General features: G+C 46.9%; 1 protein-coding gene across 1 annotated transcript; it reads right to left on the reverse strand.

Annotated features, from left to right (window-relative positions):
• Positions 1-197: 197 nt before the first annotated feature.
• Positions 198-18,725, reverse strand: LOC139829427 (S-adenosyl-L-methionine-dependent tRNA 4-demethylwyosine synthase TYW1-like). Its single transcript, XM_071816926.1, has 5 exons — positions 18,703-18,725; positions 12,888-13,009; positions 12,251-12,335; positions 11,270-11,464; positions 198-1,368 (listed from the first exon to the last, which is right to left on the reverse strand). Exons 2-5 carry the CDS (start codon positions 12,911-12,913, stop codon positions 1,213-1,215), a joined length of 462 nt encoding a protein of 153 aa, XP_071673027.1. The 5' UTR covers positions 12,914-13,009; positions 18,703-18,725; the 3' UTR covers positions 198-1,212.
• Positions 18,726-19,130: the final 405 nt, after the last annotated feature.

A 19,130-nucleotide genomic window follows, 5' to 3' on the forward strand; every position in this document is an offset into this window, starting at 1 on the left:
AGTGTGCTTAAATACAGTAAGGTGTTACATATTCGTAATGACCCCAGGAACGCCTCTACAGATTGATAAGCTTTCACGCTTCTTATTAAAATAAGTCTCAGATAACCATTTCCACAGTCTCCTCCTTGACCCCTCCCTGTTACGCCTGCGCAGTGCCATGAAGATTGGGGAGCCCCGGAGTCAAAGATGGGTCCTCATGGAGCGATGATCAATGCTCGTTTTATTGCAATTCTGATTCTGTTCTACAGGGTTAGTCCAGGGTAGACGCGGCATATGACACATCATAACTAGCTACAAAGTAATGTTCACGCGGTACAGCAATAGCACATCTTTGTTCTACAAGACAGCATACCTTTGTTCTATAACCTCTTTTCGTGTTTTACTTCTTAATAAGTTTCTTTCTATTGATTACCCAAGGACAAATCCTTGCCGTCCGACACGTACGCTGGGTTGTGCAAGTGGGACTGGAAAAGTACTGAGTGCCCTGTTTCTTCAAGCATATTCTCTACAGTGTCACTTGGTGATTTTGAGGAGGGGTCTTTGGATGAAGGCTCCTTCAGCTTCGTCACAGTGAACCTTTTACCTTTGGCTCATTATGCTGAATTGGCTGGAACCCAAGCTGCCAAGTCGACCGAAATCAGAATGGCGCCCCCTTTTTGCTGTAAATCTTGGCTATCTCTTCTCCTCAAGGTTACAGCTGGTGCTGTGAAACTTCTTCTCTCGGCATTCAATGAGGTTCTGTTTATTTCCTTAACTGGTTACATACAGCTCTAAACTAGATATTCATTATGTGGCTTAAAGTGCTAGTTCGTTAGTAGGCCCTTGGAATGTGGTTGGGTAACCCTTAAAATGTTAGTTCCCTCTATCAATATAACTTCATAAACAAGTTTCATAACTTTTTGCATAGAACTTAACCACCTTTTCCTTTTTCCAGGTTCAGAGCCTGTGCCTCATTTGGTTATATCTGTAAACACTGAACATCTCCTCAGCAGGAATCACAGCTGCATTTCTCACAATCATGGGCAGCTCTGGTGCCCTTCACGCCAGAACCTGGGCCACATGTGGCAGCGATGGGGGGGCTGTAAGACCCTAAAGCCCATGGCAAGCACAGCTGAAGCTGCACGGCTGCCCTGGGCAGCTCTTGCTGCTCCCTGGGTGCTCCCCCACGGGATGCCCCCTCCCTCTGGGCTCCACGCTGCTATCGTGCTGCCCTCAGACCTGTGAGAAGATGAGCAAGTTTAAGGAGGCGCATTCCAGCCTGGCAGAGGACATGCGTGCAATGCAGGAGGCGCATTCCAGCCTGGTGGAGGACATCCGGGAGATCCAGGAGATGCTTGGCCTGGTGAGGACAGGGCTTCCCTCCAGGATCTGTGGGAGGAGATGAGCAAGTTTAAGGAGGTGCAGTCCGGCCTGGCAGAGGACATGCGGGCCATGCAGAAGGCGCGTTCTGGCATGGCAGAGGACATCCAGGAGATGAAGGAGACGGCTTGGCCTGGTGAATGTCCTCTGGTGCCCCGGGAGGGAGCTGGGCCCTCGTCCCCTCCCCACTTCTCTCCCTGTCAGCCTGTGCCCCTGCCCCACGGCCATCGGTGTCACCAGCATGAAGGGCAGCAGGAGGGAAGAGTGGGAAGGGTGTCCCAAGAGTTGCTAAGGCACTTTTGAACTAGAGAGCCATGCAAACAGAACCATGGGCAGGGAAGGAGGGGAGATAAAGCTCTGCCCGTGCAATTCAGCCGCAGCACAGCCCTGGCCAGCGTCCCCCTGCCTCGTGCCCTGCTTCATTTGGGGTCCCAGGCCAGGGCGTTGGGAGCGGGGGCTCCCCTGAGAATCGCACTGGAAGAATTTTCTAGGTATTATTTCTAGGGTGGGGGGGAGCACACACTGCTGGGGAGGGCACTGGCCCTTGAGAGCCTCTAGATGGTCTTTTCTCCCCTCATTTTTTTAAAAATATATATCTAAAGCATAAAAATCCAGAGAGAAGGAGCAGCAGCACAGAGGTGGGCGCTGGGTGGGGGGGTTTCTTAATGCTCCCTCCCACCTGCATCGCTGCAGTGGGGCGGGAGAGCGAAGGGGAGACAAATAACAAAGCAATCAATGGCTGGAGGCAGCTGTCGGCACCCGGATCATGGCTATGGGGGCACCCTGGATTGGGGGCACACAGCCACTGGGGCCCCTGCCTCTGCATGTCCCAGACCCCTGATGAAGCCCCCAAAGTGCTCCCCTCCTCCGGCTCCTGAAACCAGCACGGCTTCTTGCACAGACCCCCGGGGCCCCCTCACCCGTCCTCCCTCCCTTGACACCCCCAGGGCCCAGGGGGATTTTACAAGGTGATGTCCCTCCTGTCACTGCCACTGCCACTCATGGCCCTTCCCAGGGGAGGGGGGAGCTGGGGGGGTTTTAGTCTTCAAATCAATCTTGCTTATAAAAAGAAAACAAAAAAACAACCAAGACAGGTTGAAGGTTCATTATTAATGCAAAAATAAGAAAAATAATTTAAAGAAACCCCCACTTTTTAAACCCCAGGTCCCCCACGCTCCGTACACAGCACAGGGACTGATCCACTCCCCAGCTCATGCGGTTCTGACTGGGCAGGCCGGGCTCCATTGATGGATCCTCTGGTGTTCACCAACCGGGTACAACTGCTCAAGGGAAACCCCATTGTTCAAGGTTCCACCACCCACTGTCCTTCATGTGTATTTTACAGCTCCATTTCCCAGAGGCTGGTGCCCGGCAGGGGCTGTGATCCACCCACGCAGTGCCACGCTCTGTCCCACGTGTCTGAGCTTGTTTCAGAAATGAGTCCCACTGTGAGACTCAGTTCTCTCTGGGTGCTGTGTCAGCACAGCCTTGCTGTCCACGGCCCAGGACAGTGCTCTGGGCAGTGGCATCGGGCACTGGGCATCTTTCAGCCATCCAGTGGTTACTTCCACCATTGTCAGCACGTGGTGTTTACCTTGGCAGGCTTGTGGGAGTGTGATCCAGTCAATCTGCCAGGCCTGCTCAGATGTGTATCGAAGCCACCACCCTCCATCCCACAGCAGCTTTAACCGTTTGTCTTGTTTAATTGCAGCACAACAGTGTCCGTAGTGAAGCCCACCCCTCGATCACGAGCCCGTGTACGTGTTGCAGCTCTGATGACCTGAGCCATCAGGGCTCACCGGGCTACCAACAGTTGCTACTTCGCATCCACCTCAGCCACTTCCATTTTAGCAGCGGCATCGCCCTGCTGGTTGTTTTCATGTTCCTCAGTGGCCACATTTTCTGGCCCATGAGCACCTGCGTGATGGACTTTTCCAAGCAGGCTCTCTAGCCTGGCAGCCAGAGAGGCTGTTTGAAAAAGATGGACTCACTTTGAAGCTATTGTACCTCTGCAAGCAGAAACCACCCATTAACGCACCTCTTAGCACTTCAAAAGGGCACGACATAATTTAAAGTGATGAGGGTTAGACACCTCTCCCAGCGCACAAACAGCCCCCGGCCTCGGTCATTCGCAAGACAGCGACCCTGCAACACAAGGCGTTTTGCAGTCTGCGCTTCAGCAAGACGGAACCCGTAACTGCGGTGCAGTGCATATTTCAAGGGTGTTTTGGTGTTGATCTGTCAATGCCAAAGAGCACTCATCGTTGGTACCGACAATTTGAGGCAACAGGCTGTATCTGAGGGGAAGAGCACAGTGCAGCCACGCACTTGAGAAGAAAATGTGAGACGAGCTCAAGAGTTTTCCGCGGAACATGCACCAGTCCCCTCGTCCTGCCAGCCGAGAACTCGGTGATCCCTCATTTGACTGTCCAGTGTGTATTAAGGTGACATTCAATCGTGAGGCCACACGGGTTGAACTCAGACAGGCCGTTCGTGCAGGTGACAAAGCGTGCAGAACTTAGGGATGCGAAGTTACAGAACGTGGAGGACGCAGCTTCTGCCGCGTTTGATTTTTAGTGGTGAAGCGACGTTTCGTCCAAGTGGTCGTGCTGCCTGTCACAACGTGCACATACGATGATCGGAGAATCCACACGGAACAGTAGAGCACAGGCATAATTCTTCAGAAATGAACATCTCAAAACCCCCCACACCAGAAAGATTTTTATTAGAGAAGTCTCACGATCGTAAGCCCGTATTTTATTAGAGACTTGTCCCAGCTGCCCGCAGAATATTTCATTTTTAGTAGAGATGCAGTGCATCCCCCTCCCCACTCCCCTGGGTATTATTTTTATCAGCTTTTGCTTTATCCCCTCCTATAATGGCTGCTCTGTTCCTTGAGCAATGCTTAGTGCTGTGGAGTCTTGGAAGAAACTTTGAGGGAAAATGCAGCACAGGTATAAAGTATCATTGACTCCAGTGATGTAGTGATTGACGTGGATACCTGCTGGGGACCAAGAAGGTGGGGAGATGCTGGTGGTGGTGGCCACGAAAGGAGAAGAAGAACAATGAACATGAAAACTCAAGAAATGAGACTTCCCTGAACCACAGGTGAGATCCCAGAGGAGGAGAGTTGAAGGGCAAAGGAGTTCAGGACAACTGGCAGTTTTTCAAACCCTATTCAGTGCAAACGGTGCCAATAATAAAGCGAAGATCGCAAGCGTAACAAGAAACCAATCTGGCAGAATCACAGGCTCTTCTGCACCCTTGTGATCCTCCAGCTGAAAATAAAAGGAAAAGCACAAGAAGACAGGGTCATAATCAGAAAGGTCAAGGCAGAAAATCAGATAAAACTAACAAAGGACATCCAAAAGGGCTAACAAGGAAGAGCCCAGACAGGAGTAGGGAGAGGACAGGTCAGAGATATTTAATCTAAATGCAATGTTTTCACTTGGATGGTTAAACCCACACACATACACACCCGGCTGAGCCGCTCACCAGGGTCCGCACCCATCTCACCCCACCGACCACCTTCACATTTCCTCCTAGAAAAGCCTCAGGTTGTTACAGTGCTGGCAGAGCAGCACAGAAAGGCACCAAGACTTCACTTTTACCATTCACAGGGGCATGAATTAGGTGTATTCTCTCATGTCCTGTCCCTCACCCCATCTAGAGGGTTATTTCAAGAGCTCCTGCAAGACAGGCAGGCCCAAAGGTCAAGAAACCAGCAAATAATCTAATCGGAAGGAAACAAGGAAGCTTGGGTCACAATGTATTAATTCTGGAAACAAAAAATAAGCAGATTGAAACACTGGGAGAAGAGATTATTAACTCAGCAGAACAAGGACTGGTGGCTGGAGATGGACAGAGACTCTGAACTTTCAGGCTCAGGTCCTGAGTTTCACAAACCTGCAGTGTCCACTCCTTTAATATCATAAAATTTATATTTCCCTGAAGAATTTAGGCCCTTGAGTCAAGTTACTTAATGAGAAGAAACTTTTGTTTTAATCTATGTTTTCAGTTTCTTCTTCATTTTTTTTTAAAAGACCTCTTTAATTAGCCCTCCTGTTACTCATCTCTTCATTTTGCAGGGCTTACTGTGATTGCTGGCTTTTGGCCACACACTTATTCAGCTCATCCGAACAGAACTTCAGCTGTTGCCTGTAAGTTAGAGCTGAACATCCAAGTACAGGTATAAACACCAGAAAGTTACAGAAGAAGAAATATGAACCAATTTCTTTACAGGATATCTCACTCTGTCTGGTTTGCCGCCTCCTCAGACGCAAAAATAATAAACCCTATTAATTTAAGTCTTATTTAGCTGTTCCATCTCTCTGCAATAATTGATTGGGCTTTAGACACTCAGCCAGAAAACACAATCAAATCAGGTTTGCCTGGTGACTGCGCCATAGCAGTGCCAGAAACCCCCAGTCCCCACACTTGCTCTAATTGATTAAAACATTTGGTCACTCGCACATTTCTATATAGACAATTAAGCTAAAGAGACACTACAAACGCAGCAAGACCAGCTGAGAGCAATAATGGATCTTTTCAGTCTATTTTTCTAGGGAGAATTATGACTTAGCGATGTTGCAGTAACTAAAGCGGGTTTTGTCTCCCCTTTGCTCCCGATGCAGCAGCCTCAGGAGCTCAACGCTGCACAATCGCTGCCTTGCAGGGAACCACACCAACGAATTATCTGCTTTTCCTGCCCTCCAAAAAAGCTGCCACGTGCTAAATCTGCATCTGTTTGGCATCTATCAGGGCTGTAGCACTTCCAGGAATGAGGGGGAAGGGCTCCAGTGCAGAGTCAAGCCACATTTTTTACAAATACCCCCAATTTTCTGAGTGTGTTTGGATGCTGGCTCCGCACGTGCCGGCTGGCACGGGGCCAAAATGTGTCAGTCACAACCAGGCAAACACAACGATACCCAGTTCCCAGGAAAGTGGCTGAACTGCAGCATTTCTTGCCAAAGTGATGCACAGAGAACAAACAGGCTCCTCGGACTCTTCCTCAGAGATCTTGGGGGAGCTGCAGCGGTCGGAAACATTGGCAGAATCTACAAGTGTCAAAAGCCTAAAAGAAGAGATCCAGAAAAAGAAAAAGAATTGCAGCCGCCTTATCTGCAACTTTGTGCACACGAGACAAGAACGGTGAGGCATGACATTTGTATTAAAAACATTTTGCCAACAGTAGATCCAGACTATCACTTCATACGTCTCCAATGGCACAGGTGGTACCTGCTAATAGAAGGTAACGTTTATCCTACCCAGTCACTGGTCCCTGCAGTTCTACATTCAGTCTTGCGTGACTAAGAATCTGCAAACGTGGTTTAAAGCAGAAAGCGTACAGCTAGTCCTGGCTGGAGGATTAGTAAGCTGTGCTGACATGCAACCAGTAGAGAGGAGCGTGGGTATGGAATTCCTGTCTCCCTGCACCAAATCAAATGACCAGCACAGCTCACAGCCACACAGAGGCTGTAACACCCCAACCACAGGGTCTAAAAAAGAAACAACAAGCAGAGAAAGCTTCAGTTCTGCTTTACATCAAGCTTAAGGTGTGCATGATGTGAGACTTGAGATGAGTGTCAAAATTAACCTTTAAGTCTTCCTCCTCAGTAGAGATCTGAGAAGACAGGCAGCTGCAGTGCATATGGAAAATCCAGCAGCTGAAAACCCATTTCACCTGCAGCAGGTCAATAGTCATAGAATCATTTTGGTTGGAAAAGCCCCTCAAGATCAGGGAGTCCAACCATAACCCACGCCTGGCACTGCCCCATGTCCCTGAGAACCTCATTTAAACACCTTTTAAACCCCTCCAGGGATGGTGACTCCAGCACTGCCCTGGGCAGCCTGCTCCAATGCCCCACAGCCCTTTGGGGAAGAAATTGTTCCCCACATCCAACCTCAGCCTCCCCTGGTGCAATTTGAGGCCGTTTCCTCTGCTCCTGGCGCTTGTTCCTGGGGAGCAGAGCCCGACCCCCCTGGCTCCAAGCTCCTTTCAGGCAGTTCAGAGATCAGAAGGTCTCCCCTCAGCTCCTGTTCTCCAGCTGAACCCCCCAGGTCCCTCGTGAAGTGGTTTGGGATGGAAGGGACCTTAAAAATCACCTAGTGTCCACCCCCCAGCCATGGGCAGGGACACCTTCCACTGGACCAGGTTGCTGAGCATCCCAACATGGCAAAAAGTCCAGAAGAAAACCCAAAGACACCTTCCGGCACAGATCTCTACACCACCAAAAACTCATTGCAAGAAAAGGCTTGGAAAGCATACACAAAAAGGCATAATTACAAAGGAATGAAGTAGAGCAGTGGTTGAAAAATGCCCAGAAGTCACAAGAAAGACTCAGCCATCCTCCTCCAAAAATGCAGCCACCATGAGCTCGGTTATAGCCCATCTGATGTCACATTGTGCTTCACAAACTCCTCAACGACCTCCAGAGGGCTTTTCTTCTGAGGAGGGAAATACACAGCTGGCAAATCAGTGTGGGTCTACCAAGCAACCTCCACAAAAGCCCTGGGGTTGGAAGCAATGATTGTCTGTTAAAGCTGAAACATTTCGGTGCAGAAAAGGGAGCTTCACAGCAGGAGATCTTTACAGGGGGAAAAAACGTCCCAGTTTCCCGCTGTTTTACAGGAGTGTGCCGGAGCCGAAGGTCAGACACAGCGGCAAATCCATCACCACCGACTTCAGGAGCATTGGCTGGAACACAATTGCTGCACTTGAGCCACCACCCAAAAGAATGTTCTGACTAAAGCGAGAAAATGTCACTGTTGGTGAAAGGAACCTGTTCAAATTATTTCAGCGTTTTATACCAGAATAGAAGTGGAATCCGGGCAGCGGAATTTTTCAGTTTGCCCAAGTGCGACAGGAGAAAACTCCAGTTTCATTCCTAGGGCTGCTCAGTCTTTGAGAAACCCTTGAAAGGCCACCAAGAGCTATTCTTTAGGCTTCCTCTTTCCCTTAAAAGAAAAGAAAGCGCTGTTGAAAAGTATAAAAGGCTTGAGATTTGTGGAAGGGTTTGCTTCCGTGAACTGAAAGCAGGAGTGAGAACATGACAGGGGATATTACAGGGCTCTACTTGACACGCAAAAATACTGCAGTCGCAAAATGGATGGAAAGCTTGGTCTTTCCGTGATGCTGCTTCAGATCCTTCTCGTCATACAGGAAACTAAGAACACCTTGGACATTTTTAACACGTAGTAAAAGCCTGCTAAGGTCAGTGAAAAATGCAGCTGCTTCAGCAGGCAAGCCAAGCCGAACCTGGTGTCAAGAAAACGGGACTGGCAGAGTTCAGGGCTGGGAATGCCAGGAGCTGTAAGAAATACCAACCTCACCAGCTGAGCAGAAAAGAGCTAACAAATTGTTAGGATCTGGCTTTTTGCCTAAACCCAGATGCCCATTTTAATCCAAGAGCCCCTTCTGCTTTGCAGCAGGGGACAACAGGAATAACAAAAATTTCCAATACATAAGCGCATAATTTCTTGTCAAACTAAGCCTATGATGGGGTGTCGAACATTTTCACCGGAGGCCACAGCAGCCCCGCAGTTGCATTCAAAGGGCCGAATGTAATTTGAGGATTTGGCCCACAGGGCTTGTGTTTGTTATGTGCATCGTGCTCCTTTATCGCCGACTCTGTCTCGTAACACAAAAGACATACTGGCTTTTCCTCCCTGAAACACAAACATGTATTTGCTTTCCCATCTATCAATAAATCGCCTTCCTTCCACATCAATCTTCCTCTTACTGGACATTTTGAGATTCAAATTGCTCCACCAAAGACGGTAAGATGTGTCACCTAAGTAAAAGATCTAGATGATACTTTCACCTCCATCAACTAGTACTGAAGAAAAACCAAAATCCTGGACCTTTCACAATAAGCCCCGTGGTAAGTCAGAACGCTTGCTGAGCCTGTCGCAAAACATCTGCCATGAAGATCTCACATTGGTGACCTCCACTAGTGGCAACCACGGCAAACCGTGTCTTACGGAAGTGAGGCCATGGGTATCGACCACACGGCAGCTCATCCCATTTCAATCCCTCCCCCAAATCTACCTGCAAGTTCTTGAGAGCTCCTCTCACCCAGGTGAGATGGAGAAGAGACATCCGTCCCTCAGCCCAAGTAGATTCACTAATTCCTACATTGGCTTCGCCATCCCAGGCTGCTCCCTTGAATTCTTGAATTAGATTCTGGAGGAACTGTTACTCTTTTAGCAACTAATTTGAATGAAAAAAACCTATTGCTATAATAAAAGCATTCTGAAACTAATAGACACTGGCAGATCATCTTCTCAGGGCATTTTGTCCATTAACAGCAGCTGTGTCATGCACCTGTGCTGTTAGATTGCCCACAGAAGAATTCGGAAGACCTATGAAGATGTCACATATTTCCTTATTTGGAGAACAGAATCTACAATGATTATTGAAGTGTATCACCACTATCCATATAAAATAAATGAGAGATACTCCATAGATAGTGTGAGGACATCACTATCATCTGTATCACACTTGACTGATGAGTTCTCTGCCCTTACCTGAAGTTTGAGGCCAAACTTTTGCCAAGAGATTTTAGATTTAAAACCCATCACCATCCGCCAGAACAATCCTAAGAAAACAGAACTAACCAGCCACCTCCAAAAACCATCTTCCAACTGCTCTTGGACACTGCACCCAAGAAAAAGACCAGCAAGACAAAATCCCCTCAAAGGGTCCCCACGGGGAGGTTGGGAAGACACAAGAGCGCACGCAGTTCACGTTTGGGCTGCAAAGCAAGCAGAAAAGAAAAATCCAAATAAAACCACAGGATGGGACTCGAGAACAGGTTGTGTCACAGAAGAACCAGTTTCCCGGTCCCAGCTCCCCTGCCAGGGCCAGAGCAACGGGACCCTGGGCTTTCCCCTCACACCCATCTACTCTCCCCACGAAAGGACATCTGGGTTCCTCCAGCGCCCACCACAGCCCAGCCTCATATCCAGCTATCGCTCCCAATAAATCATTTGGCAAATCAAGGAGCGGTTAAAACTAACGATGGTGAACAACCCACCAGAGCACAGGTCTGTGCTGACTTTACAGCAGCAGGGAAGTCTAAAAGACAATCAATATTTTTGTACCCATAAAATAAGAGGACACTGAAGGAATATCTGTGGAGTCACACTGGGGGTTTGTTTGGGGTTTTTGCTGCTCTTGTTTTTAGTTTGGGTTTTTTTTTTGGTTGTTTTGTTTGTTTGGGCCCATTTTGGTTTTGGTTCAGTGCCTTTTTTTCCCCCAGTCATCTTTCCTATGAGAACAGCAGCTTGAGCCTCCCTCTAAGGCTGAAGAAAGATTTAAATGTACTTCCTGGGAAAAAGAAAACCACACAAAAAACCCACCACCCAAACTTTGAGCCCAGCAGGAACTGTTTCAAGCAGCTACAAGCAACTGCAGAAACAAATAAGAACGTGTTAGGCTGTACCTACTAATCACCACAGGAGACACTAATATGAAAAGTGCTTCTATCTGCATTTTAGTTCCTGACACCTACCTGAACAGATTAAATTACTAAAGCGTTCACACAGCAAAATGGAAGCACTGCAAATAGAACCCAGCCAAATACCTGAACCATCAGCCTCTCTCCAGCTCTGTGTTGCTTGCAGGCACTTGGTTTGTGCTGTATTTGTATTTTTATTCAAGACTGAACACTGATGGAAAGGGAATCAGCATTTTCTCAGGCTGCAAGATTGGCTAACAACCTCCTTTCCCATTTCAAGGGGCAGCACACTTGCTTCAAAACTGCACTGCCTGTGCCCTAAACCCAGTCCACACAAAGGCTGCAAATCTCACACAAGCTACCAGTTATCATTCAGTTTTGGAGCATTTTGGGAAGCTCAGCCTTTCAGCGGAGCAGAAACTTCAGAAAGGTGCAGAGCAGATACTTACAGTGTTGTAATGATCGACATAAACCGCATTTCCCAAGCCAAACACAGCGTATCTCAGGCCTTTCAGATACGTTTTCCCAAAGCGAAAGTCACGCGCTGCCTCTTCTAACCCCTTGCAGAACCACGCTGCACTCTCGGTTGGCTGCCCGTCAGTGTACGTAGCTACCAAGAACACACAAACGTTCCTGCCGGTTGTCTAATAATATCAAGAGAATAGAAGAGATCGGTGCATTTCTCAGAACGCTTCCCATTAGTAAGACAACTGGAACACATGGGGAGTTGGAAGAAGTTAAAAGATGAGGTTTTTTCTAAGTGGGATTTTGGTGTGGGATGCTGCAGGTGATAACCCCAACAGTGGCGAACGGCCATCCCCCCTGCAGAGACGCCTTAAATTAGCCAGGAGAGATCAAACTGTCTGTCTGCTGCTTCACAGAGGTGGTACAAGAGAACAGAACATCTCCCTTCCCCACCCCAATCAACAGCTTCTTGAGCAGACTCTTGCAGCAATCAAGTTTCTCACTGATTCAAAAAAACAACTATCAATATTCACAGAAGAAAAATGCCTCAAGGATTACTCCATCTAAATATGACCAGCAAGGAGTTTTTAGCTTATGAGCCTGTGAAGGCTGCAAATTGTCACCATCTGCTTGTTCTGGCTTTGAACCCTTCCCTGGGGATACAGAGACAGAACAGAGGGACCTGGTGCAACCGCTCTCACTGAACTCACACCTGAGTTACAGAACCAGCTCATACCAAGTCACTGTCACCATCAAAATACTCTAGGCAATCCTCTCCTAGGAATATTCAAAATTTAGGTGTTTTCTGCTGAGGGTTGATGGGCTACACTTATACAGAAGGGAAGCGATTTTTAACACACAGCATGGGAATTTCCAGAATAATAGGAGAGAAATACAAGGGGAAAAGAGCCTTCGCAACACAAGGAAAAGCTTTTCTTTATTAGTCATATTTATAAGGTACTTACCTCCTCTGGATCATAATCTCCCATGCTGATGACTTCCACAGGCAAACAAAGTGAAATAACGGCTTCAGCCAGACCTCTGGCAAACCTCCAAAAAAAAAAAAAAATAGGAATTTATCAATTGCTTCAACCCAAGCATGGTAGCGACCAAACAACCCCCCACACGCCCAGTCACAAGACACCTCCCACAACAGAAAGAACAAAGACATCCGAGAACTGGACACTGGACCTAGAATTCCTCATGTTAAGAAAAAAAAAAATCAAGTATATTGGCTGCAAGAAGAGAGTGACATGAATTTTAATGACTAATGATTTCACATTTACACACACCATTTTTTTCAAAAGCACCTAAACCAGTACTTGTCTCTGAGAAGACCCGCTCGCAACTACGGGTACGGCAAGAGTAAACTTTAAACTTCATCATCAATGTCTCTACTGCATGCGCCATTTAAAGCAAGTAGAAAAAAATGTTATTTTTACATAATTTTACGTTATCTTTCATGTTGGGCAATGACTTCTCATGAGCTAATGAACTTTCCGATGTTTACACTGTGCAATACTTCTAAGGCAAGCAACAGACTTGAGTCTCAATATTTCAAATTACTTCATGTAGGTGGGGAAAAAAAAAAGTAACTGATACCTTTGCTGTGCCAGTCTGAGACCCATAGAAAATCTTTACTTTGCCTCCAGGGTGGCTGATCCATTTACGAGTTTGTCTTCTATTCCTTCAGAAGAAGCTGGATTCCCATTGGATTTTTCACCCTAAGAAACAAGCACCACTTCTCATTCAATCCCTTTTCAAAGTGATGTTAACCCCATTCTCCCAAAACCACTTAAAACACCTATCCTGTGAACAGACTCTCAGCACTAATTAAATGAGGCTATCAAAGCATTTTAGCTTCTCACACCCAGAGAAAGACACAACCACGTCTCTGAACTAGGCCACGCTCCAATAAACTCAGGTCACACGCAGCCGGATCCAGCTGAACGCAGGAACCTCCCAACTCGCGCAGCAGAACTTTGCTCACCTGCGCAAGGAGCTTTTACCATCCTGAACAGCCTAATCCCACTCCCGTCCTAAAACCAGCCCAACCTCATCAGTAACATCAATGGAAAGAGGAACCCGAGAACTCCAGCACAAGTAGAGTGATTGATTTGCAGTGACAGAGCAACCCAGGCTGACACGATCTCTCAGTAACGACGGGAGAAGCGTTCAGCAGAGAGCTGCTCCAACATCAGAGCAACGAGGGCACCGAGTCACCCACAAACATGAGACCGTCCAGGCTGCGGATTATAACCCTCAGGTGCACTGAACTGTAAGGAACGTTCAAGGAAGAAACGTTGTTTTCACAAAACTGGGGAGCTGGCACCTGACCCCAGCGAGGGAAGGGACCGAGACACATCAGACTGTGAATCCTGAATGTAAAACAAAATCTCTTCAAACTAATCCCAGAATGCAAACTGACACCTGTATTTACAAGTTAATCTAGAGGGAAGGACGGCCAAAGAGCCAGGAACCCATTTTTAAATAGATCAATAAGGGAAAGGGTGTTGTTCGGATTAGATGAATGAAATACGTAAACTGAGGCAGGTGTCGGGTGCTCTGTAAACCCTGAAGAACCGACCAGTGGGCAACAGGGGAGGGAAATTGCACCCAGGGTTTGGGGGGATATAAACGGGGGCTTTTTGCCCTATTATGCGTGCCTGCCTTTAGGGAGAACACCCGGTCTTGCAAAATCATTAACAAAATGTGCTTTGCTGAGAGATCCTGCCTGGGCCTGTTCTATTGGCAAGGTGATCGTTTCCTACACGACCACACCTGGGCTCCGCAGTGACCCACGGGGGGGCCCACAGTGGGGCAGCACGTGTCACTGCACCAGTGGGGACCGTCACCCGGCAGCCACTCGCCTCCACACGCAGATTTCGGGGCCTTCTTGGACAAAAGCACTTCCATCTTCCCTTGCCTTCTTTCTGGTTTTGGTGGTGAGGAACTGAACGATGATCCAAATGCTGATCCCAATGATACAGGGAATTGACCTTCTCCCCTGGAGAAGTTGTAGAAACTGAGGGCAACAGAAAGTAGAAATTTGGAAAGGTTGTTAGATGAAGCTTGGAGAGTATTCAGTAACAGGGACAAGGAAGATTCTTGAAAGGATAAGTAAGTATGGAACTGAAGAGGTTGGAAGGCTTTGAAAGCCTTTAGAGAGAGGTCAGTATATATGTTGGGAAAATGAACGTTGGGGAAGGTACAGAGGAAGTAGGCAGAGAGAGAAACAGACAGTAGCAAGTTTTGAAAAAGACTGATGGGAACCTGGAATGAACAGAAACAAGTGGAATTTTTGGTGGATTGACAACAAGTAACAATTACATAGTAGGTAAAGGGAGTCACTGGCCAAAGTGAACGGGCATATTTTTGTGAACCTTTGAAATACAAATTGGGTAAACAAGTAGGTATTGATAAATTTCTATATATGTCCAATTCCTTCCAACCTTTTTGGGAGAAGGAATTTGGCCAGTAATAGAGAAATTAATACAAGTCAGGTTATAAACAGAATAATAAAGGACCTCTACCCAGTGGTAGCAAACACCTTTCTGACTGTATTAACTCTAATTTGATTTGGCTTACTGTTTTAGATTTGAAAGATGCCTTTTTGCCTCTCTCTCCGTGAAGCCAGCCAGACAATATTTATGTAAAACCCAGCTCACCTGGATGGTGTTGCCACAAGGATTTAAAAACAGCCCAACAGTACTAGGAAATCAGCTCGCTAAAGATCTTGAATCTTGGGAAGCCCCATCTGATGAAGGACAGATGCAACAATATGTGGATGATCGCTACCAGGACACAGAAGACATGCATAACCTGAACTGTAAGCTTATTGAACTTTGGGGGCTCCAAGGATACCAGGTATCACAGAAGACAGCCCAGATGATACAGCAACTCATGAGTAACTCATTTGGGCTATGAAATCAGCGTAGGGCAGAGGACCCTGGGCCAGGCTCGAAAGGAGGCCGTATGCCAAACATCAAAGCCTCAAACTGTAAAAGAATTACGGACCCTTCTTGGGCATGACAGAGTGGTGCCGGTTGTGGATTTATAATTATGGATTGTTTGTCAAGCCACTGTATGTGCCAGCAGCCACAGATCAGGAACACCTGCAATGGAATAAAGGAGCTACACGAGCCTTTGAAGAACTTGGTAAGGCTTTGACAGCGCCTGCTCTAGGACTCCCAGGTGTGAGTAAACCATTTTTTCTATTCTCTCACGAGAAGCAGGGAATAGCCTTGGGTACACTGGCACAGGATCTTGGCCCGTACCGACGAGCAGCGGCCTATTTCTCCAGACAATCAGATGCAACTGCAAAAGGGTGGCCGGGATGCCCGCGGGCAGTTGCTGCAGCGGTACTGAACATACAGGAGGCCCGGAAATTTACCAGGGGTCAGAAAATGGTTGTGCTGGTATCCCACACGGTGCCTACAGTTCTAAAAGAAAAAGGGGGACGTTGGCTTTCCCCACAAAGATTTCTCAAATATCAAGCTAAATCATCCTCACTAACACTGTCAAGCCAGCTTCTTTCCTCAGTGACAACATTGGAAAACCAGTTCATCATAATTGCCTGGAAACCATTGAAACAACATAATCCAGCCAAGCAGATCTAAAGGACATAGGATTATGGAGAACACTGAGAACTGCCTTACGGACGAAAGCAGCAATATCCTGAACGGTGAAAGGCACGCTGGTTATGCTATAACTACTAGCCATGAAGTGATGGAATCTGGACCTCTGTCTGAAAGTACTTCAGCACAAAAGGCAGAAATAATCGCCCTTACCTGTGCTCTGGAACTAGCCGAAGGTAAAACTGTGAACGTTTATATGGACTCTAAGTATGCTTTCAGGGTCGTGCACGGAACAATTTGGAAAGAAGAAGGACTCTTGAACTCTCAAGGCACACATATCAAACGTGCAGGAGAAATATCGGCAGCTCAACTTCCTAAGAAGGTGGCAATCATGCATATCCAGGCGCACCAGAAAGCGAGCTCGGAATTGGAAAAAAGGAAATGAGCTGGTGGACAGGGAGGCAAAACTGGTGCCTAAGCAAAAGGTAAAAGTGGAAAGTGCCCTAGTCCCCGACGGGCAGGTTATTTCAGAAGGTAAGCCAGAATATACTAAGGAAGACCAGAAACTTAGTATAGATTTAGAGGAATCATATCATGAGGAAGGGTGGGCTCACGCCCCACAAGAGAAAACTTATTGTTACCTCCTATTTAGTTTGCCCTTTAGTAGCAGAAACATTATACGAACATTTGATCAAAAATAGTAACTACAAATTGGTACACTACTGTAAGACAGGTGACACAGCAACGCGCTCTTTGCCTCCAGACTAATCCTAAGAATATACCTAAGCTAGAAATGGGTCAAATTGGGAAAGGAAACGGACCTGGGCAATAATGGTAAATTGATTTTTCGGAACTCCCAAGAAAAGGGGGGTGCTGATATTGGTTGGTACTAACTGATACCTTTTCAGGTTGGCCAGAAGCACTCCCTACCAGAACAGCAAAAGCTCGGGAGGTAACTAAAACATGAGCACAAGAAACAATACCAAGGCTTGGTGTTCCAGCTGATATATCCTCTGATAAAGGGCCACATTTTAAATCAAAAATTGTACAGCAAATCAGTCAGCACTTGAGAATAGACTGGCAACTACATACACCTTATCATTCTTCCTCCAGTGGCCAGGTAGAAAGAAAAAAAAAAAGATGAAGTGAGTCATCTAATTGAACAACAAATTGTAAATCTGGGGCAGGAGGCAAATTTGGCTTGGTCTCAATCTTCACCTTTGTCCCTCTTGCATATGAACAAGGACAAGGGCAAATAAGGGTTAAATCCTTTTGAAATCCTGGATGGGAGACCCTATAGTGTACAGAAGGGGATGTCTGCACAAGAAGGGGATGAAATTATGACTTTTTATATGGTTATATTGCGTAAACAACTTAACAAAATTGGGAAGAGTGTTTGGAACTTGGAGTAGGGGTCTGGATGGGCCAGTACATAACATCCAATTGGGCGATTATGTGTCTGTGAAGTCTCTTGCAGAAAAGGACTTTGGAATCACAACAGGAAGCCCATTTCAAGTCCTCCTGGCATCCTTCACTGCTACCAAGATTAAAGAACGGAATGCCCGAATCCATCATTCTAGAGTGAAGAAAGTCTGCAAAGCACCACGAAGGGTAACCCAGGCGCAACCTGGAAAATGCCGTTTCTTACGGTCATAACCCTAGCACACGGATGGGACGAAAATTGCCATGAGCAAGATCTGAATAAAACCATGGGGGAACGCTTTAAATTGGTGCTTTGGAATCAAAACCATCAGAGTGTATATATTACATTGCCCACTTCCGCAGAAGAAAGCTTTACATTTGTAGTAATTAACCAAAACCTTTCTGAAATTCTATCAAAGAAATTAGGTTATGTCCACCCTGACATGTTTTGGTCCTTCTGGACCTTCTGGGTAACCTTTTGGTCCCTTTGGTCCTTCTGGGTGACCAACCCAAACGGCACTTCCTACCTCAGCAAGAAGAAACCCAAAAGAGAAGACAAATGCTACAGCTGCAGTGAGCGGGGTCACCACGCCAAAGAACGCAAGCTCCCGTCGCAGCCCAGAAGATGCCATTCCTGCCGGAGCACCAGCCACATGGCTGTCAGCTGCCCCCAAAGAGCTCAGCAGCGCAGAAGACAAACACCAGGAGCCTGACTTTTGCATTAACATTAAAAATCTGTTGAAGGATAGAGATGGGTTTTCTCAGGTAGAAGTAGCCTTCTTACCTGCGGCCAGAGAAAACATAGACAATCATCACATTAGTAAAAGAATTTACTAACCTCTTAGCAAAGGGGGGAATGATACAGGGAACTGACAATTAACTAATTAACACTTGACACTTAAGGAACTAACCCTACCCCACATCACTAAAGACACTTAGAGAGCTAACCCTTTAACCCACATCACTATTGCCTAGTCTTGCTTAACTCTGTGTAACTTATTGTACGAAAAACAGGACTTCACTGACGCCTTGCAAAGATCACAATCCTCGGGTGCATCCTTGGGTGAACTAGATTACAGAAACTTGGACACAGTTTTAACCAACTCAGCAGTCTGAGACCCAACCAACTCATCACACTGGACCAAAGGTGATCGGGTACAGAGAAGAGGACCCGGGGTCACGATCACTGCGCAGCTGCAACCAGGAGGAGCCGGAGACTCTGGAAATGGTCTCCTGAACTCATTGCAATAAGAACCGCCTTCTCGGGGACAGGTTATGAATATGTACAGGTGTTCCTAAAACTTCCGTGAATATGTAACGCTTTACTGCATTTAACCAAGCTCACAGCTACTGTAATTTTACACACGTATTAGGTGAAATGATTCCCCGTGTGTCCGGCATCGTACCTAAATACATACCTTCCTTATAACCTCAAGGGTTGTAAGGTCATTCCACACCTCACCAACAGCAACAACAGAATCAACGTAAAGTCTGTGCAGCCATAAGGACACCAGGGAAGTATAGAAGAAGTTCCACGTATCCATTGAGACATCTAGATCTGGAATAAATAACAGATTTAGCGAAAGCAGATTCCTACAGGATGAATTCAGTGTAAGCACACAAGAAAAATAATCATACAGGTTCTGTTCTAAGGAAAGGCAGAAAATACTTTTGTGCTGTGCAAGTGCCTGAAAGTAAAGAGTCCTTGCAAAACGTTCGCTGGCCTTAGTTTTGCGCGGACCTGACACAGGCAGATCTCTGGAGCTAAAAAGCTCCATGTCAGGGGAGAAATCACTGCCACAGAGGCTGCTGCCGAACACAGCCCTTGCTTGTGTACATGAGACAC

This window comes from Patagioenas fasciata, chromosome 19 (assembly GCF_037038585.1).
Source record: "Patagioenas fasciata isolate bPatFas1 chromosome 19, bPatFas1.hap1, whole genome shotgun sequence".
Taxonomy (NCBI): domain Eukaryota; kingdom Metazoa; phylum Chordata; class Aves; order Columbiformes; family Columbidae; genus Patagioenas; species Patagioenas fasciata.